We start from the raw sequence: 20,997 nt of genomic DNA on the forward strand, positions 1-20,997 counted from the left end.
TATTTGAAAGTGTTTTACTTTAAGGCATGATGAAATAACACTAAGGGAAATTTCTTGTAATTTAATTCTTAGACCTTATCTGAATAATTGGTTATTTAATTAAGAGAGGAGAGACAAACAATGGGTGTTCCAGACCAGTTTCTTATTTATCCCTCCTGGGCACACATACAGCAACGGTACTCAATTAATAGTGAGTGATAAAAGAGAAGGTTGGACTTACACCACCTTTCATTGGACCACTAGAGTAAATTTTAACAGAAGCTCTACATAAACAGGCTGAAGGATCTTCGGGGGATTGTCAGGCTACATAAAACAAATTTTAGGACTAAAAGGTAAATGGTAAAACTACATTAACATGTCACATCTGTAGGTTCAATTGTAGGTTGAATGACTGGGACTACTGCATTATTAACAAATTGCACAACTTGAGCAGCTTCAAAAATTGTTTCCACTACATTAAACATTTCAGGCAGTTCTATTTTCTCTCCATTAACAAATGCCTCAGGGTTCAGGGTTCCCTGAAAAACAACTGCTCTGTCAACTATTAAACCATTAGTATCTGGGTAATCAGGATTAAAGCGTGTAAAACTAACAAAGAGGTTTCTTGGGTCTTTATGAACACCCCATAAAGCAGAAGGCAAATTTACATTTCGGTACTGAATCAAAAGTCGTTTAAAATCAAACACACTGTCGACATCAGGTTCTGCAACAATTTGGATACTTCCAGTCTCTGACGCCTCATCATCAATATCAACTGTGACAATTGTTTTCGATTTTCGATGATGCCTGGGAACACTAACCAGCACCTCACATTCACTAGTGTCACTATTGCGGCGACGGCGAGGCAGTTGTTTCTGAAGCATTGGCTCAGCAGGGGCTTGCCGTTCAACCAAAGCTTGTTTGCGTCGGTCACTTTTAGACTGAGCTTTCTTTTGTGAATCTTTCCTTTCCTCTGTGTCCAAAGGTTCTAAGGGTGTCCACAGTTCAGACTCATCTTGAACATCTTTCTTCTTCTTTGTTGGAGGCTTTCTTTTTTTCTTAGCTTTTTCCTTTGGAGGTCCTTCACTCTTATCTTTTTTTGTTTCACTTTTATCTTCATCTTTATCATCCTCCTTGTTGTCAACATCACCATCATTCTTTTCATTAGTATTTTCATCATTCTTATCATCTACTTCTTCTGGATCATCTTCATTTTCTTCATCACTCAACTGTCTCTTTCTGGTGATCCTTACACTCCTTACAACTCGAGAAGAGGCTGGTTTCACATTAGGGGATTCTGAAGTGGTTGGTTTGGCATTGGAGGAATTTCCATCAGTGTCACTTTTCTTATCGTGATTCTTATCATTTGTATCTTCAGTTTCTGGTTCAGTTTCCTCTTTGTTCTGGCTTTTGTTTTCCTCTTCATTTTTGTTTCCAATTTTCTCTGCAATCTTGTTTCCGGCTTTCTCTGTACTTTTGTTATCAGTTTTTTCTGGGCTTTTGTTTTCAGTTTTCTCTTCGTTCTTGTTTTCTGTTTTCTCTTCTTTCTTCTTTCCAATAGATCTTTTACCCTTTCCAGTCGGGCTCAGTTTCACCTCTTCTTCAGGATTTTTTGAATGCCTGGTACTTCGTCTTTCAGGTACAGACGCGTCTGAATCTTTGTTAAGACTTCGACCCATTTTAAATGATTGAGTGTTCAAGATCACCTGAAAAAGAGAAATAACAAATTGTAAGGATATATGGCACAGTATTCAGTGCAGAAAGTATACAAACAGCATGAATGGTGCATAAACAAATGACGTTTAACCTAAAAACCTTATCGATAATGACAAGGTAAGTGAACTATCGTCACGCCAAGTGCAAGAGCTTTGTCTTCCTGACCTATTAAGAAAATTTAACAATATGTTGCGTACTCGAGTGAAATATACAAAAACAATTATCATTACCTCTTGTAAATAAGGTCACAGCGCAAAGAAGACCCCGCGACGGAACCACGGAACAGACGACTTTTCCACCACTCGTTATAATATATTGATATTTTGGAAATGATAAGAATGTGCAAGATGCTAGATTCTCAAAACTTCAATCATTGCAGAGTAGATGGCGGAGTTTAACATTTTTTCTGCTGGTACACAAAATGACAAATCTAGTTCGAGCAAGCAACTAGAAACATAAACAAGATGATGGCTGCCCCGGCCGCGCGGTGATAGGTCGTAAATAGTGCCAACCTACCAAAACAAACACACACATCAGTATTTGAATTAACTCAACTTGCAAACGTGAAAAAATATGCCAATGTTTCAAAAAGGTAATTTAATAAAGCCACAGTTCATATTAGAATAAAATGGGGTTTTCCTGCATTTTTAACACGAATTATTGTGGTAGGATCTTGTTGGTATGAAAATGAGGTGTAATCCAATGTGACCAACAACAGACAGAATGTGTTTGTGTATGTTTGTGTACGTGGTTTGAGGTTCTTTACTTACAGAAGTTTCTTTTTTAAAAAGTTGTATTATAGTTTGTCAGTTTGCAAGAATTGAGTCGTCATGGACATTGAATGTTTAAAGACACTAAACTGTAACCAAGGAGCTGTGAGAGCTGTTCGTTTTAATGGTGCGACTTCAACGTTTCTTCTATGTGATGATCTATTATTGTAATTACCCACAGTTTTGCTGTTTTACAATTTTGCAGTTGACGGTGCTTATTGTTTGACTTGCGGTTCAGATAAAAAGCTTAAATTGTGGAACCCGTATCGTAATTTGCTCCTCAAAACCTATGCTGGCCATGGAAACGAGGTGTTAGATGCTTGCGGTTCTTGTGATAGCAGGTATAGTATCTTTTTAATTTCCAATTAAATTATCCTAGTACATATTTACATTTTTGTTTCTCTCGTTGTTTCAGCCAAATTGTTTCTTGCGGTGCTGATAAATCTGTTATAATTTGGGATGTTAGTTCCGGAACTCCTTTACGAAGACTACGTGGCCATGCAAGCAATGTGACTTGTGTTCGTTTCAATGAAGAATCATCAGTGGCAATATCAGGCTCCCTCGATAACTGTGTCATGTGTTGGGATGCTAGAAGTCGCAGTAATGAACCCATTCAGGTTTGTCCGTAGGGAATGTTGTACTATGTTTGTGAATTTGTCGACGCGGCTTCTTATTTAACTTTTATTTCAGGTTTTGAAAGAAGCCAAAGACAGTATTAGTAGTATCCAGATAACAGACCATTTAATTTTAACTGGATCGGTAGATTGTAGAATTCGCCAGTATGATATTCGAACTGGAGAGGTCGTCACAGATTTTGCTGGAGGTATGCACTGGAACATTAATTTAGCCTTTCTAATGAGTGTATCACTGAATTTTAAAATTTTAAATGTTTTTCTGCTTTCAGAGCCGGTGCTCAGTGCTTGTTACACTGGAGACGGCCAGTGTGTGGTAGTTGGCTGTGCCGATGATTGTGTTCGGTTATTTGACAAGGACTCAGGGGAAATGCTTGGCGAGTACAGTGGCCACAAAATTGGAGATTTTAGAGTTGAAAGTGGCATTGACAATTCTGATGGTTTTATTATCTCAGGAGCAACCGATGGCTTCATATGGTGTTGGGATTTAGTAAAAGCTGAAGTGGTAGCTAAGTTGGAACATGCTCCTGGAACTGTGGTAAATTCAATCCATTCACATCCCAACAAAGTAGGTTTAGTTTCAGCTGCAGGACCCACAGTTAAGCTTTGGGGTAAACCTGAATACCTAGATAGTGATTAAACTTTCAATCAATAAGATTTTACTCCCTTTTCGGAAGGCGAATGAGACTTTGTATTTGTGAAAAACTTGTTGAAGGAAGGCAATTTCAATAAATAATTTCAAATATTTCTTTAATATTGTAACCTTCTGTATTATCACAACAAATCACTCACATACTGTTGAAATACCTACTATACATGTAAAAGAGCAGTACTTCTAAACATAGTCTTCAACATTCAGAAACTGTAAAATAAATACACATTATCATTAAGGTATCTAGTCTTGATCAATATGGCATCTGTACATAGACCTTATCTGACAATTCATTGCTGAGAATACTGTGTTGGACTGTGTTGACTGGTAATCATTCACATACCAATCAGTTAAAATACAGTTTTACATTATGCAGGACCTTGAAATGACTACCTGTCCTAGTAGAAACATTGTGGAATTTTCAAGAAAATGCTTATTTGTAGGTCTATTTGCCAGTTTTGACAATCCACTGACATCTTGATTCCACTTGCTTTAATAAGAACATCCTAACAAGATTTGCGGGTTTGTCCATTTCTATATATATTTATATTTATATGCATATAAATTTATCTTATTTCGTCACACACATGTAGGCTACAGCCCTGTTCAACCACAAGCACAGGGATATCTATCACTTATCAACTTAAAAAAATAGAAGCTTAACTCATATACAGTTCTCATTCACAAAAAATGTAATTAAACCTGGAAGCTCATTCATTATGTGTTGCACACTTTCAAGTTTAGTTACCTTTCTTTTCCTAATAATTATCACACCAGGAAGGGAGTCCACATTAGACAAAGGGTAAAAATCCACTTCGGAGTTTTGGAAAACAAAAAATCAAGTCAGAAGCATGCACTTGATTACAGTTAAAACAATTTTTTTGAAGTGCATGCCTCTGCCCATAGGATAACATAATTTTAATTTAGGAACAATACACATGGTTGATCAGAGTTGTAGAGCTCATCAGTAATCTAACAATTTAAAAAAGGAACATTTTTTCCACTTTACAGTAAATCTTTCGCTTGGTCAAATAGAAAAGCTGACATCAGTACATGACAATGCATAAACAAAGACAAGTTCAGAGATAGTTAGGGAGCACACTTATGTCCTCCTAGCACTTCTCAGCAAGTAGAAACACAAAATTTCTATCCAATTGGACAATCCATTTAAGTTCATATTTCAGTCTGAAGCTTCATTTAGGTTTCTTTTGTATAATCATTTCTCTTAATTTTTTTTTAATAAAAAAAAAAAAACCTTTGTGTAACGATTTTCTTTTTTTGGAGACAAGCTGGGATTCTGACTTTGGTTATTTAGTCTGGCAAGATGCTACATTATAAAATTAAATAATACCTGAGTAATGTTGACATACCACGACTAGCTGGTATGATTGAGTAAGAGCATAAATACATTTTCTTTGAAGTAATATATGAGTGTACAAACACAGCTTGGAGGGAAAATACATTCCCTCTTTCACATTACAGGCTTATAAAGGAGGGATTTCATTTTGAAGCACAAATAAATTCAAAGAGTAAACATTAAAATTAAAGAACAAAAAGAAGGGGAAAAACAGTACGAAGAAAACTATTTAGGGCTAACATAAATCATAACGAATATAAAGAAAATGAATACAAAAAGAGGCATAACTATACTTACATTGCATGTATTAACACAATGATACAAAGAAAATGGAACGGGAAGGTCACAACAACTATAAACAAAACATAAAACAGGAAACATCACATGAAGCAATGTAAGTACTTGGAAAGCTCAGTATGTACCTGTGGCACACTGAAACTACTAAATTTAACACTGAGCAATACTTGACTACAAAACCACAACTTTTCCCTCAAAAAATAAATCAACAATATTTAGAAATGAACAAAAACAAAACATGAGAAAATCATGTGCATGTATGACTTTGATGAATGGGGACTGCGTGAGAGACCACTTAAGTTCCTATATGACATTGTTATCTTGTGGATTATGGGCTAAAATATTAACCAGGGAGGAAAAAACAAGGACGAAAGCATTTTGGAGAAAAAGAAGGAAAATGAACATTTTAATTGGAAGTAACAGACCTAACAAATGACTCAGATGTGAATCACTGAAAACAATGATGATGATTTGGGGGTCTTATTCTCCAATCATAAATGTGGTATTGAGTTCTGAGTTCACATCATTGCCAACAAAAGAATATACTCATGAATCTATTGCCACCTGCTTTCCTTCAAGGCTAGATCTAGTTGTACTTACTGACAAGTACAGCAATACATACACTAGCATACATGTATGTACATTACCTATTAAAATGTAGCTTCCACGATTCACAGCTGAGAACAAGTTCTTAACTTAAATACTTATTTCCATCAGTAAACAATTATCTTGCAAAAGAAAAACAAACCTCAGACAATGAGGTTTCTTTTGCTTTGTACACTAAGGAGGATGACTTATTTAAGCAATTTTAACGATACAAATAAGTCCCCGTATAAAAGAGTCTCATATCTTTCCTTATTAGCAATAGTATTTTACAAAACAACAATCTTTGGTTGAAACACACAAACAAATACAAACACAACAAATTATATGATGGTTATACTATACAAACAAAAAGCATGTAAAATCAAAGTATCACCATATGATTCAGTCACTATTTGAACACATATCCCACTGCGTTCCTAAGGGAAATACGTGGCTCATTTTTCCTTAGCATATACATGAGATCCTTTTCACATTCATTGACAAAGTTTCACTCACATGCACTATCGCATACCTTTGACGCAAATGTAACAGCTGCTGTCCAGACAGCTTCTCTGCTGCTCTCATAACAATCTGAATCAAATTGTTAATTTTTTCATAGCAATCACAATCACATATATACAATAGAGGAACTCTGTATGCCCATAATGGGCAAAGACAGTTTGGTGAAGGAGAGTACAAGGATGCACTATCAGAACAACAGCGCCTAATACCTCATATAACAAATACACATAAAATATACATATGTACATTAAAAGTATAATGCCTCTTATGTACACTCTTGTTATTTACACATTCTGTAAATATTTAATCCAATATCGGTAGGGTCAATATATGATACATAGCTTTAAAATAAATTTGGAATAAATAAGGTTTAAAATGATATGGTATTCTGATAAACATGGAAGTTACAGCAACATTGAATCACAAACAGAAAACAGGAAAAATGTGTGGATTAAAGGAGCGAGCCACTGAAGCAAGGCGATAAAGTAGTCACCCAAACCTCTCTTTGACAAGGAACATCAGCTTCTTCTTACCTTTGTAAGCTACTTTCATATTCTCAACAAGCTGGGCAAATTGAGCATGTCCATCATGGGCTAGAACAAAGGTATCTCGTGCCTTGCCAAGGAAGTCAATAAAGTCACCATAGTGTCTTGGAGAGATGTGAGTTAGGCGGGAATGTGTAGTGTTGACATACGCAGCAACAGCGGCTTCTAATAATTGTCGGAGCGGTGTCTTGTCGTATGACAAAGGCTTGACCCCACCCCCGCACCCACTGCGGCCACTACTACTGCGGTGGTGGTGGTGGTGGTGATGATGATGTTTGCCATCAGGAGGATGCTGGCAGGAGCCGCCCGGCGCAGTCATAGAGCATCGCCTTAAAATATCAGAGAGTACTGTGGCACACTGTACATTTTTCACCAGTAATGGAATCATCGTTGACAGCTCAGTCTTCCCCAACGAATGGCTGAGAGCACAGGCCCAGTGAATGTCATTGATAGCAGGATGAGAGTCCTTCAAGAGAAAAGAGAGAAATAAATTTAAAAAATTGTTTTCAGACTTTGGGGTGTTTCTGGTGCAAACGACAAAAGCCTTACCTGATTATAAGCAAGGTGTACATTTTGCATAGCTAACATGGCAAGTTTGTAAGCTCTTGTTGGATACCCTCGATGTTCCATATATCTCGCTATTGTGAATAATTGTGATGAGGTCATGATATTTGCTGCTGCCTCTATCACAATTTGATAGGCAGTTTCAAAAGCCATGGCTTCATTCTCACAAAGCGTCAGAGCATTAAGAGCACAGTTTGGTGGGTCCTAAATTCACAAGAGAAAATAATATATATCAGGTTTAAGCAGAGGAAAATTGCGGTAAGAAACAGACCTGCTACATAAAATCTTGTTCCTTACCTTAGTGGCACACTGTAAAGCCAACGTCCGAGCGCATCCTGACAGTTCTTCTTGCTGAGGGAACGACAGGTTCAGTCTCATAATCGTGTTGTGAGACATGATAGTCGTAGCGACAGAACCTGTGTTATCAGAAAAAGAGGGAGAATACTTTAGCATCATGATACTCGTTTCAGACAAGGCGCCAAGCTGAAAACCAGGCCGGTGGTAGCGATTGCCGGCGTGGCACGCGTGGTATCCCTGGTACCTGTGGCTTCGGTGGGCGTGAACAGCTGGTACCAGTTCTGCATGATGGACACGAGGGCCTCGAAGCCCACCTCGGTGGCGCACGTCACCAACCAGCGCACCATGTCGCGCCGCCGCCAGTTGGGCGTGGTGAGCGTCATGCGCATCACCTGCAGGCCCAGCTCGAAGGCCACGCTCAGCAGCGCGGGGTGGCGCGGCCCGTTGTCGGGGGTGGCGTAGCGGAACGCGTCCTGCGCCAGCTTGAAGAGGTGCGACGACGAGTGGATGTGTCGCTGAGCCGATTCGAGCACGGTGCGCAGCCGCACCACCTCCCCTGTCAAACAGACCAAGCAGTCTACGGCAGTCATTGAGCAGCCAGTCCCACAGCAGCGCACCGCCAAACGGAGCCACACCCACCTTTGGCCGCGCTCAGCATGGTGGACGCCAGCGCGCACTGCTGCGTCTCGATGTGGCCCAACGTGAACCACCGGGGGTAGCGGTTGAAGGCGGGCGGCACCACGTTGCTGCTGCCGCCGCCCTCCTCGTGGTCGTCGTGCTCCTCCAGGACGGGAAGGCGCATGGCGCGAAGCCCCACCTCGTACGCCAGGTCGGGGTAGTAGTTGAGCAGCGCGAAGAACATGAAGCGCGCGAACGTGTGCATGGGGATGCTCTCCGGGTGGATGCCGATGCCGAGCCCCGAGGTGGGCCCGCCCTCCAGCAGCACGATGGCCTGCCGCCGCAGCACGCCCACCAGGGCCGAGTCCAGCTCCATCTCCTGCAGCTTGGCGATCAGGCGGTCCTCCTGCTTGCAAGCCTTCTCCTGCGCGTACAGCCCCGCCGGCATGATGCGCTGCTGCCCCAGGCCGATGAGAGCCACGTCCACGGCCAGCGTGAGGTACGTCTCGGAGCGGTCCCTGGAGCCCACCACGGGCACGTGGTGGTACCGCGGCGGCACGCTGCTCGTGGGCTCCTCCACGCCGACGGAGTCTGCAACAACGCGCACGTCACACTCTGAAACTAGCAGGGACGGGTTCGAGTTTCGCGAGCCGTCCAAGTACTCACCGAAGTAGGTGGGCAGGCGGGGCATGTGGTCGTCGGGCACCAGGGAGGCCTCGGCCAGCGTGTCGAAGAGGCAGCCGATCGGGTCCAGCGGGTGGCCCACCCAGCCCTCCGTGTTGTACACGGCGGGGGACGCGCCGCAGCAGCTGGACGAGGACGGCCCGGCCGACGACGTCGACGCCCCCAGGTGGCTGTCCCCGCTGCCGCTGCGCCCCACGCCGTTGCTGGCGCTGCCGTGCAGCCCCAGGTTGCTGCCCATGCTTCCCATGCTGCTGAGGCTGCTGCTGAGGCTGTAGCCGCCGTGGTGCGGCGCCGTGCTCCACGTCGTCGACACGTACCGCGACGAGGGCGGCGGCGGCGGCGGCAGCGACGTCGGCGGCATGCTCGGGCACGGCGTCGTCGTGCAGCCAGGCCCCGAGCACCGCGACGAGCACGGTAGTATTGAGGTGGGCGCCAAGGGGCACGACGAGCTGCTGCCGCGGCCGCTGCACGTGCCGCTGTTGCTGCTGCCTGGGGTGGTGGTGGAGGCCGTGCTGGTGATGGGCGCCGTGCACGACATGCTGCTGCTGCTACTACTAGTGCTGTTGCTGCTGTTCGTAGAGCTGCTGCTGTTGTTTGAGGAGGAGTTGGAGGTAACATTGTTGCTGCTGCTGCTGCTGCCGCTTTTACAGTTGGTCCCGGACCGATACTGCTGTTGAAAAAAACACCGCGCAAATTAGAAGAATTGCCAGGAAAACTCTGGAAACGGAACGGGGAAAGGGAAAAGGTCCTCACTAGGTGCTGCTGGCTTTCGATCCACCGGCGCTGCGCGATGAGCTGCGTCTGCTTCATGGTGCGCACCACGGCCACGGCGAGGCGCAGCGCCGCGGCTTGGTGGCCGTGCGACCGCAGCGCGTCCACGCGGGCGGCGCACGTGGCCAGGGGCTCTGCGAAACAAGGCGCAGGGACAGCGTAAGCGAGGCGAAAAGGAAAATGACGAGAAAGGTGGCGTTGACGCCGAGGATGCTCACCATGCCACAGAGGCTGCCCCTGCGGGTTGAAGCTCCCCGACGTGAGCGCACTGTCCGTGATGTGCGAGCAGTACGTGTCGCTGGCCAGAATGTTCTTGAGGTGGCCGTTGTCCCAGCTCAGTTCCACGGCGTCCAGCGCGCGATGGAAGACGGTCCTGGGTACGACGGGGGCGGGCCGGCTGTGCGCCAGCGCCTGCCGCGACGCCCGCCTGTTGTACCTCGAGGCCCTCGGGGACGGCGCCAGGGCGCGCGCCCGGTAGTTGCTGCCCGCGGCGCCGGCCCCCGCCGCCGCGTTGGGCGTCCCGCTGCGCCCCGCCCCGGCGACGCCCGCCTCCGGGGCCGCCGCCTCCGCCGCCTCGTCGTCCGAGCTGCTGTCCGAGGAGTCGAACGCGGCTTGGTGGTGGTACTGCAGGGAAGAGGACGGGCACGTTAGACAATCGCAACCAAAGCGTTTATTGGGGAGCGCCTGGAGGTTAGGCCGCGCTTTCGAGCCTAGCCGCCGTGCTCGCCGGGACTGCCTAGCGTCGCTTCGCAGGCGGCGCAGGCGGTGCAGGCGGTGACTCACCGCTTCGTGACGCGTGTTGGCGGCGGGCTGCGGCCGGTAGTCGGGGTCCTCCAGTGGGCAGATGTCCATGGCGGCCCACTTCTCCAACAGCCGCTTCCAGTTCTGCTTCTCCAGCAGCGTGCAGTGGGGGTTGAGCACGATGCAGACCCACAAGGCGCCTGGGCACAGACAGGGCGGGGTTACCCTCGGGGTTACCGGCGCGTCATCGCCACAGGGCGAGAGCGGAGCAGAGCCCTCAACTCGACACACGACCGGCGGGCCGGCGGCTTACCGAGCTGGTCCCAGAGCTGGCGGCACTTGTCCGTCATCGGCGTGCCCTGCGACTTCCACAGGATGAGCCGCGGGTCGGACAGGAACTGCTCCGTGATGAGCGTCAGCATCCTGGCGCCGTTCGAGTCCCGCGCACGGAGCATCTCGCGCACCTGGAAACGCAGCACGCACGCAGCGTTAGCAACAACAACAACAAGACGAACAAGAACAGCGCGACGAAGGGCGACTCACCTTGGCGAAGAGGCTGTTGAGCTGCTTGTTGGCGTTGTAGTACGAGCCCTGGTTGAGGTACGACCGCACCTGTTCGCAGACCTGCTCCTCGTCCAGGTGCCACGTGTGGTCGTCATCCGCGCTCGCACCCGCCGTGGGGTCGGGGGCACCTGCAACCACACAGCGACATCAAAACGGGGCCCACGGACTCGCTGCCTCCAGCGCCACCTGCGCGACCCATCTTTAGTCATGAGTCTACACTCGGAAGAAATGAGCAGCGGTCTAGATCCTTAGCTTCGACTCCACCCCAGATTCAAGTCCGGCTTGGCTCGAGAAGCACAGTCGAGCATGGAAGCAAATCTCCCTGCCGAGCTCTAGCACCTCTTCCTGGATGGAGAATCACTGAGCCGGGCCGCTGCTCGCGGCTTCCGGGCGTTCGGTGGCGTTCGCGCTGCTCCCCGCGATCTTTCGCATCAATTTTATATCCGCTCTGATCAAAACACGCGGGCCGCGTCGGGCCGTGGCGTCGGCCCGTGGCGTCGGCCCACCCATTGGCACGGACCGGGAATCCCATTGAGCGCCCCGGCCCATTCTCAAGCGCCGCGCCAGCTGACAAAGGCATTCCTCCTTGAGCTTGATTGAAATCTCATTTGCGTCGCACTCGCCGCTCCTTCCCTCTCCCTCTCTACTCTCCTCTTTCCCCTTTTATTTTTTGATGGATCAAAGAGGCGGAGGTCGTCGGGGGGCTGCTCGGCCTGAGGCTCGGCCCGAGGCTCGGCCCGGCCCCCGTTTCGGCCTGCGGGCGCCAAGGGTGCCAAGCACTGCCAACACGCCCCGAGGCGCCCTGCATCCGGAGGGAAGGGGGCCCCGAAGGGGGCACGCCGCCTGGAAGGTAGGCAGCACATCGCCCCTGTAGGTAGGCAACTTTAGAGCAAGCCCCTCTCTGGATCCGCTCTTGGGGTCTACGCCCCATTTGGGGCATGAGATCTGGCGGCAAGTTTCAAAACGGCAAGGCGTTTCTCTCTCTCTCTCTCTCTCTCTCTCTCTCTCTCTCTCTCTCTCTCTCTCTCTCTCTCTCGCACTCACCGGGTATTTGGTTGATCTCCGAGCGCTGCTGCAGGATCTCGTCGGCCAGCTTCTGCGCGGTGGGCAGCACCTCGGTGTGGTGCTCGGCTATCAGGTACTGGCAGAACTTCTGCAGCTGCTGTCGGTCCATCTGCAGCAGGGTCTCTGCAACACGCGACCAGGGCGTCAGACGCACTCTCCGAGAACAGGATGCACCGTTCGCAAAAGTAAATGAAAAGAAAAAGCTGGCGGGTGTACTGAGGTTTCTTGTGAGGACCTAATGCGTGGGAAAACCTCCGCCCCGAAGCTGTGGTCTAGCAAATACGCCACAGCACACCGGTTACGATCAGTATGGTTTCGTCGCGCTGTCTCTCTCTCCCTCCCTCGCACTCATGGCGCGTTCCGAAGGGGTGGGTGCGAGAGAGCGCACACAGCCGTGCGGAATCAACGTTGTACCACACAAAGGTGCGTCGTTCCGCTTCCGTCCCCCGAAACAACTTCCTGGCTGCGCCGCAGCGCCACCGAAAACCGAAAGTGGTGCAATTGGCGGATGGCGACGCCAAGGCGTGGCGTCGAAGGGTTTCCCTCTCGGACCCGCACCGCCGTGGCCGTCGAGCGCGGCCTTCGCCCGCCTTGGCCGTAATCGCGGTATTGGGGGTCGACAATGACGCGCCGCGAATCGCCGAGCCAAAGTGGCGGCGGCGGCGACAACGACGACTTTCGCCGTCGCCGAGCTCGGAGGACTTGGAGGACTTCCCTCTCCGGCACCGCCACGTGGCGCCCCCTCGCGGCCACCGGCGGCACAGCCTCACCAACGGCGCGGACAGGGAAGCAACGCGACTAAAAACACAACAACAAGGAAAAAAAACGGCGTGAAAAAAGGAAACCTGCCGCCACCGCCGGCGGCCCCTCAGTTCCGGTGCCGGAAAAGCCGGCGGGAACAGCGCCGCCATTCAAACAGGCCGGGCCGCACCACCGGGCCGTCCGGCCGTCACACTTTCTACAAATTTACTGAACCACCTGTGTGGAACAGCACAGGCCGCCGCCGACAGGACGGACGGGGGACTCTCGGGGCCAAACCGTTCTGAAACGCGGCGGCCCCGTCGACGACGGCGGCCACCCGGGCGGAGCAATCGGCCGCGGGCATGGGTGACCGCGGCGAGGGGGACGCCGTCGTCCGCCAAAACGGCAAAAACAGACGGCCGTTCGGACGGAAACGCCAAAATGAGGGGAGAAAGAACGAGACGAACAAAGCGCGTTTTGTTTTCGAAAGGGCTTTGCGTGCTTTGCCTCGCCGGAGGGAGGGGAGGAAACAGGGGCAAAAGGGAGAAGAGGGGGGGGGGGCAAATTTGATTTGAGCGCTCTTCGCTCTTGTTCCGCGGCCACCTCGCCGCCCCTCGCCGTCCTGGCCAGGCCGACGTTGCGTCCGTTCCGTCCGACGCCCCGTGACACCCCCGGTGCGGCCGGTTACTCTACAGTGCGGTGGTGCGGTGCGGCCAATCGACCGCGAGGCGCGAGGCCAGCCGCGCCTGCCGCCCTAATGACCCTCCCGCCGCACTCGGCGTGCTCGCCGGACAAAGGGACAGGCGGGCAGCGCGGCGTGACAACGCGTTGCGAAACGCGCCTCGCGCTTCGCGTTCGCGTCGCCCCTAACAGTGTGTCCGAGTGTGTCCGAGCGCCTCGCCGACGCACGCGCGTGCTGCGGTCGACGTCGCCGTCGTCGTCACGTCGGCCCGATCCTCCAAGGAAAGCCGCCAAGACGCGGGGGCGTCGGACGGGGCCGACGGGACGCACACACGCACGCGGTGAGGAAACAGCGACAACCACGTTGGAAGAGACACACATGAGGAGGCCGCATGCGACTGCGGGGGTGCCACCACGGCGGCCCCCCGAGGGGTTGCCAGCCACGCTGCCTCCACAGTGTGCTGCTGCGTGGGGCCCGGGCCCATGGAAAAGGGGCCGGCTGAGGCCGTCGCGAGGGTGGCCCCGCCCGGGCAGTACGGCCCGGGGCCCCAAAGGGATGGGCAAACGGCATCGTATTGTGAAACTTGCTGGAGCTTTTGTCTAATGATTTTACATGGCGGAGCTCGAACTTCCAGCCCCTTTTCAACGACGGTTTAGTGACCGTGCGAAATTGTCAGTGCCCTGGCGCCGCTCTCTTTTGTCTTGAGAAACCTCCAGCCTTGGACTCACCTGAGATGGGCACGCGCAGGCGCACGTTGTCGGCGTTGCGGATGCGGTACAGCGACAGCGCCACCACGTGCTGGCACCAGAAGATGTCCCTCGTCTCGCAGGAGCACGTCACGCTCGTGATCTTGCACCTGCACACAAAGCAAACGGCCCTCCTGCTTTAGTCTGCTGGCTAAACGGTGAAAGGCGGCAAAGCGGACGGCACCATTGTCGTCGTCTAGGAGGCGGCACGCGTCGCAAACGCGTCACGGCCGCGGCACGTGCCCGACGCCGCGCGACACGCCGCGCGACAAAGGCACAAAGAGAACAGCGGCGGCGGCGACGCGGCGTTGAACCTACAGATTTGCGAAATCGCGGAGCTCGCCTCGCCGCTTGCTGGCCGACCATCATCATACAGTGTATCACCGCGCTAGCTTGGCTAGCCGTCGTCGTCGTGGGCCAGGCGCCACGAGCCACGCGCCGCCATTCACGTCGCCCACGCCGCCAGCCTCGCCAGCCGATGCGCCGGCCGGTGGTGGTGCACAGCCAGTGCACAGTGGGCCAGAAGACCGGTGGAGCGGCCAAAACTCTAGCCGCGCTTTGAGCTCCAGAGTCGCTAAATGAGACTCGAACCGAACGTGTGACCCCCACCAATGGATTGCTCTCCGAACGAGGAATCCATTGGTGGGGTCACACGCTCTGTTCGAGTCCTGTTTAGCGACTCTAGAGCTCAAAACGCGTCTAGGATTTTGGCCGCCCCACTGGTCTTCTGGCCCACCGTGCAGTGCGCGGCCTGATGCAACCGCTGCAGCTGCGAAGTGGACGAAGCGGTCCATAAGCGCTTGCAGCCTTGTCACGGGCTGACGAGCTGGCCCGCACGCACTGCATATCAAGCACCGAGTCAGTGACGCACTCGGCGGACTCGCAGTGCAGTGCAAGGCAGTGCACTGTAAGAGCGACCAGCATCCGCGAACGCCAATGTGCGCATCAGACGCCCCCCCCCCCCAACTTTTTCTGCAGCTGCACGTTTTCCACACAGCCACCCGAGACGCAATAAATCCTACCCCCTTCGCCTCCACGCCGCGCCGCCGGCCTCTGAAAAATTCAAATAAAACGCAAAAACGACAACGGCGAAAAAATCAGACGCAAATGCTAAGTCCCACGCGGGGGTCCGCCCCCCTGCCCGTATAAGTAAGCGGCCTCCAGGAGAGCCGAGTGCACTGTCTGCTCGGACTGTACAAGAATGCAGCATCATGCCGGGCAGGCAGTGGCAGGCAGTGGCAGGCAGGCTGCTGCGGGGCAGAAGGACTTGGGACTCGGATGCCTTTATATGTCACCTTGCCCTGCCGCGCGCTCGGCCCAGCGGCCCCGCGGCCCCGCCCCTGCTCGCCCGCGAGCACGTCCTCCCGGCCGACGCGCTCTCCAACCTCTCTAACCTCGCCCGGCCTCTTGCCCGGCCTGGCAGCGGCGGGTTGCGGCCTGCGGGCCCTGCGGGTTCGAGCCCCTGCCCACCCCGCCAAGGCCGGGTGGCGCGTTTCGCCGGCGCAAAAGTGCCGCCACCGACGTCGCCGTCGTCGTGGCGCGAACCAAATAGGATGACGACGTCTGCTTCGCGCGGCCGCGGCCTTACCGGGACGAATCCGCCATCCGGGCCGCGTTCGCTCGCGCCAGCGCATTCCCCGGCCGCGGCTGGAGTGTCCGGAATAAGGCCTGCAAGGCGGCGGCCAGTGACAGGTGGACAGGTGCTACCGCGATGCGCGCACACGCACACACGCACACACACGCACACAGACGCCACCTGCTGCCGCGCACGGACAGCTGCAGCAGGCAGTGCAGTGCCAATTACGCCGAGTATGATCGGACCCGCCCGACGACAGCGCGAAGGCCGTGTCCGACAAGCGGCGCACATCGGCGACGTGGTCGTCATGGCGACGCGCCGCGACGCGCTCGCCGTCGTCCTGGATCCGGTCCCGGGGCGGGGAGCGAAGGGCAGGCCGGCAGGGCGGCAGGACTCGCAGCCAAATCCGAGTTGATCTGAGTTGCAAAGCGCTAAGCACGGCGGCCGGCACGTCACAGCGCAGCCCGGCACAGCCCGGCACAGCCAGGCACAAAGGGACGCATAAATTATTGCTATAAAATAAATTACAATACATTACATAAACAAATTATACGACGAGCATTTACATACACACACTACACTGCTGGCCGGTTAATGGCGCTGACCCGAATTTCAAGCAGGCATCAGCAGGCATAGTGACGCTCTGCGACGCTCTGCGACGCTCTGCGACGCTCTGCGACGCTCTGCGACGCTCTGCGACCAGCTCCAGCACCTCCACTTCCGAACGGTGCGCCCTCCTCGCCGTTTCTCTCGTACCCGCAGCGTACCCGCGACGGGGTGCGAGAGAGACAGACAGAGCGGCGACCCGCTGCTCGGAATCTGCCTGCAGAGCCGCTCCCTAGACCCTCCACGAGATCCCAAGTCAAGTGGGTCGGTCCACCACCGCCGGCACGTCCCCGTCGACAATCGAACACTTCTAGGCCAGGCCCCGCCAGGCCCCGCCAGACCGCCTCCACGACGTCCTGGGCGTGCACCGACTTCGGAACACCACCGCGCCAGCAGGCCGATTCTCCATTGCCCACAAGGCGTCCCGCAACGCAGGGGCGCGACCGAGACGGAGCGATGAACCACAGGAATCAGCCCGAGCTAGGCACAAAGCAAAGGATATGCCCCTTTTACTTGTGTTGCTGTGACACGAAATACACACACACACACACACGCGATGGGACTCATGGCCGTCGTGTGCCTCCCCCTTCCACCGCTACTAGTTCCCCACCCCCCTTTCCCCTCCTCTCAGCAACCCATTCATAAAGCGTGGCCGCGCGGCGTGGCCCAGCGTAGCGCCACAACTCGCAGAGAGGAGAGGTGAAGGGGAGGGGAGGGAAGGGGACTGTCACTACGGCCCGTCTGTCTGCCCCCTCCGGGTACCACTCCGGGGCATCGAGAGTGAATCATCGCCCGGAGCAGCGCGGCTGAGGCGCCGTCCGCGGCGCGCCGGCGAGTCCAGCACGGCGTCGACGAGCACGGCGTCGACGAGCACGGCGTCGACGAGCACGGCGTCGACGAGCACGGCGTCGACGAGCACACACAGGCGCGCACTTGGCACCGTGTGCGGCCAAACCTGACCGCAGCGGCGATGGTGGCGGCGGCAGCCCGACCGACCGGCCGACCCGTCGCATCGCATCGCCTTTTTATCTGCAGACTTTGGCAGCGAAATACGACTGGCGGTCGGCGTAAAATTTTACAGCGGCGAGCGAGAGAGTCTAGAGAACCTCCAGCAGCAACGGCGGCAGGCAGGCAGGCAGGCAGGCAGGCAGAGCCGCCCGGTCGACCCGGTCGTCGAGATGGGGGGCGATTTCGAACCGAGCCGATCCGGTTCTTCTTCTCGCTCTTTACGGTGTGCGCCGAGAGCGCCGCGCCGCCGAGCCGCGCCGCCACGGCCCAAACCAAACCGCGGCCAAAAAAGGGGGCGGCACCGCAAAATAAGACCTTGGCCGCGCCGGTTTATGCGGATGGGCTGGCTGGCTGCTCGGGCTGGCTGCTCGGACTCACTCCGCCATTTATTATGCCAATGCTTAGTCTGCCAGTCCGCCATCAATCTTGCCAGGCATAACTGTCACGCCGCGCCGCAGTGCGCCGCGCTGCCTGCAAAGGGTTCGTCCTCGGCGTCCTCCCCGCTTTGTGGTGCTCCCCGTGGACACACCACGCACACAGTGCCACGCACACACACACATACACACACGGTTATCAGCGGGCGTATCAAACGGGCTGCCAGGCGCCCCCTGCACCAGCTGCAACCTTTTGTGCCTCGAATAAAAGCCTCACTCGATTCGGCTCGCCCCGGCCTGGCGGCCTGGCCCGCCCACACCTCATGAGGCCCCTCCCCTCTTACTCACTCACCTGTCGAAGCTGACCGAGACTTTGTACTTGGTGTCCGGCTCCGGGTTGTAGCTGGCGGCTGACGAGGAGGGCGACCTCGTGGACACGATGCCGCTGAGGTGGAAGCCTGCAACAACAAGAGGGGGCGCTTTAGAGGTGGCATGGGGTGAGAGCTGCGCGCTTTCCGTCTGCAAGCGCTGCGAGTAGTATACAACAATCAGGGAAAGAAATGATTCCGCCACTACCCCATGCGCCGAGGTCGTGCCCGCAAGCTGCGCGTGGTAGTCTCTGTGGCGTGGAGTAGCGACGCGCCAGCTCCTTCCCCACAAGCGCGTCTCCCCGCGTCGCCCCGTCGGCGTTCCGACCATTACTCTCGGAGGGGATGACTTTGGCATTCCGGCGCACCCCGCCCGGGGCCACTCCCGGGGCACCTTCCAAACAGTGCCCTCGTCGACGGGACGCCCCACGGGTGCGAGAGAGACAGACCGCCAGACGCACCCCGCGGGGGGCGGAAGACCGGCCACGGCCAGACCCACCCAGCTAGACCATAATCAGACGAGCGACCCCCGTCCTCGTCTCGAGCCTCGTCTTCTCCCGCACCTGTCGACTCGTCTTCCCTTTTACGCCGTCGTCGGCCGCGCCGCAAATTTATGGAAAGTCCCCCTTCCCGTCTCTCTCTGTCCGTCCGCCAGTCTCTCTCTCTCTCGAGGCGAGGATGGCGCCGGCTGCGCGCGCTGCGCGGGGTTTATGCAGATCGTTTATCCACAGCGGGCCGTCGTAATCCGGAGTGCCCGGCCAAAGCGCGTTCGACGCGGACTAGCCCGCCGCGCCCGCGCCGCGGTGCTTGTGTAATATTGGCAGAGCTCGCGGCCGTGGTGCCGTAGTGCCGTGGCCCGGTCGCCTCGCGGCCCTCGCCGCGGCCTCTGTTTACCCGGGCAGACGACAGAGGAGACCAGGCCGCCCGCCCCGTCCTGGGGGTGCTCTCTCTGTCTCTACCCCTCCCTCTCTCTTTCTCTCCACCACGTGTCGTCCTAATAAACATAATCCGCGCCTTACACTGGCTGCCCTTGTGCACCCCGGGTCTTCCCTCTCTCTCTCTCTCTCTCTCCCACCCCATTCCGCCCGCCCGCCACCCCCGCGACGATTTCACGGAGGATTTCGCCTTGGCCTGTCTGCAGCGCTCGCTGGAGCTCGCTGGAGCTCGCGCGCGTCTCCACGCTCCAATGCTACATGAAACACGGTGGCCATCTGCCAAGTGGGGCCGGGTTCGAACACCCGCCCCGCCGCGGCCACTTTTTGTGCCATTTCCCACCCCTTCTGTCTCTCCTTCTCCATCCGCTTGCAGTGTCTCTCCTTCTCCATCCGCTTTTCTTGTTAAAAGGACTGCCGCTCGCAAAGTGCGCCAGTACGAACACTGCCGGCCGGAAAAACTGTTTTGATCCTAATCCAATTACCGTCATGTGTATCGCGAGCGGCGCGGCGTGGCGGCGCGTGGCGCGCCATTGTGACGGCGAATTAGCATAGCACATGCGGGGGGGGGGGGAGGGAGGGGAGACAAGCACGCAGTCCGCGGATATCGACCGGAGAAAGTGATAAAGTGACGGAGGGAAGGGGCAGCGAGTGCGGCGCGATAAGAAGAAGAAGAATAAGAAGAAGGAGGAGGATGAGAAGGGAAGGAAGGACTCCGCGGGGAGGAAGAGGCACTACTCGCAGGAGAGCGTGTCTCTGCACTCTGCAGGCCAAGCAGGCCGCTCTTGACCCATCCGTCATCGCGCTGCCTGCCTGGCTGCCGCGCTCATTATCATTTCAAAACGAGTTCAATTTCCTTTTCTGCACACGGAGCGACTCTTGATGCGCGGCTGGGGGAGGATGTCCATTCACAGTGCCACGGGCCTGCTCCATTCCATACAGAGCAGTGGCAGCGGCGGCGGCAGTGGTAGCAGCAGCAGCCCTGTCCGTATCGCCGGCACATCTTCACGGCTGCCTGCCCTGTGGCCCGATTTAGCCGTCGCGTGGAACCCTGCCGAACGCAGTGCTTTCGTCGCTCCGTCTCTCTCGCACCCCGACGGACGGCCCCGCGAGTGCGAGGGAGACAAAGCCCGTGCTGCAGCACCGCGGGGGGAGCGAGGGAATCATTCAGACGATATGGGCGACGCGGCCGCGGCGTGGGCGTGGCCCTCGGCTTGGCCCGCACATGTGCATGACAACTCTGCACACTGATATCGAGCCGTCTCTCTCGCACGCCCAGGCAACGCGCCCGACGTCGGTACACTGGGAGTGTGTGACACGCCGCCGTGCGGGGGTTGTGCCGTCATTCTCGATGAGTGAATGAGGCCCGCGAGTGTTTGACGGGGCGGGGCGGGGCGGGGCGGGGCGGGGCAGGGCGGGGCGGGTCGGGGCGGGGCGGGGCGGGGCCGCGGCGTTCCAGTCCTGTTCCCATCAAGGTACCGACCGCGAGGCCCATTAAGGCCACGGCCCAAAAGTTTCACTGATGCACGCACACACGCACACCTACACACTGCCACACACACACACACACACACACACACACACATATGACGCACGCTTTTGTTT

General features: G+C 54.3%; 3 protein-coding genes across 3 annotated transcripts in view; 1 reads left to right on the forward strand and 2 right to left on the reverse strand.

The window, feature by feature from the left end:
* Positions 1-46: 46 nt before the first annotated feature.
* LOC117642074 (chromatin modification-related protein EAF7-like) lies at positions 47-2,172 on the reverse strand. The gene is made up of 2 exons (XM_034379888.1): positions 1,926-2,172; positions 47-1,685 (listed from the first exon to the last, which is right to left on the reverse strand). Exon 2 carries the CDS (start codon positions 1,656-1,658, stop codon positions 351-353), a length of 1,308 nt encoding a protein of 435 aa, XP_034235779.1. The 5' UTR covers positions 1,659-1,685; positions 1,926-2,172; the 3' UTR covers positions 47-350.
* Positions 2,173-2,377: 205 nt separating this feature from the next.
* Positions 2,378-3,851, forward strand: LOC117642075 (WD repeat domain-containing protein 83). Its single transcript, XM_034379889.1, has 5 exons — positions 2,378-2,592; positions 2,671-2,806; positions 2,881-3,082; positions 3,156-3,288; positions 3,370-3,851. Exons 1-5 carry the CDS (start codon positions 2,526-2,528, stop codon positions 3,735-3,737), a joined length of 906 nt encoding a protein of 301 aa, XP_034235780.1. The 5' UTR covers positions 2,378-2,525; the 3' UTR covers positions 3,738-3,851.
* A 1,127-nt stretch (positions 3,852-4,978) lies between these two features.
* The window catches only part of LOC117643001 (zinc finger SWIM domain-containing protein 5-like), a 67,627-nt gene continuing 51,608 nt past the window's right edge, over positions 4,979-20,997 (reverse strand). The window contains exons 2-17 of the mRNA XM_034381638.1: positions 18,445-18,550; positions 14,511-14,638; positions 12,339-12,482; positions 11,274-11,422; positions 11,044-11,194; positions 10,773-10,930; positions 10,530-10,613; positions 10,208-10,400; positions 9,972-10,123; positions 9,620-9,888; positions 9,201-9,514; positions 8,556-9,125; positions 8,161-8,493; positions 7,917-8,035; positions 7,605-7,823; positions 4,979-7,521 (exon numbers count right to left, since the gene is read on the reverse strand). Of these exons, the coding sequence (XP_034237529.1) occupies positions 7,000-7,521; positions 7,605-7,823; positions 7,917-8,035; positions 8,161-8,493; positions 8,556-9,125; positions 9,201-9,514; positions 9,620-9,888; positions 9,972-10,123; positions 10,208-10,400; positions 10,530-10,613; positions 10,773-10,930; positions 11,044-11,194; positions 11,274-11,422; positions 12,339-12,482; positions 14,511-14,638; positions 18,445-18,550 (3,611 nt within the window). The 3' untranslated portion in view covers positions 4,979-6,999. The remainder of the gene's footprint in view (positions 7,522-7,604; positions 7,824-7,916; positions 8,036-8,160; positions 8,494-8,555; positions 9,126-9,200; positions 9,515-9,619; positions 9,889-9,971; positions 10,124-10,207; positions 10,401-10,529; positions 10,614-10,772; positions 10,931-11,043; positions 11,195-11,273; positions 11,423-12,338; positions 12,483-14,510; positions 14,639-18,444; positions 18,551-20,997) is intronic.

The sequence above is a fragment of the Thrips palmi genome, unplaced genomic scaffold (assembly GCF_012932325.1).
Source record: "Thrips palmi isolate BJ-2018 unplaced genomic scaffold, TpBJ-2018v1 HiC_scaffold_16, whole genome shotgun sequence".
NCBI lineage: Eukaryota > Metazoa > Arthropoda > Insecta > Thysanoptera > Thripidae > Thrips > Thrips palmi.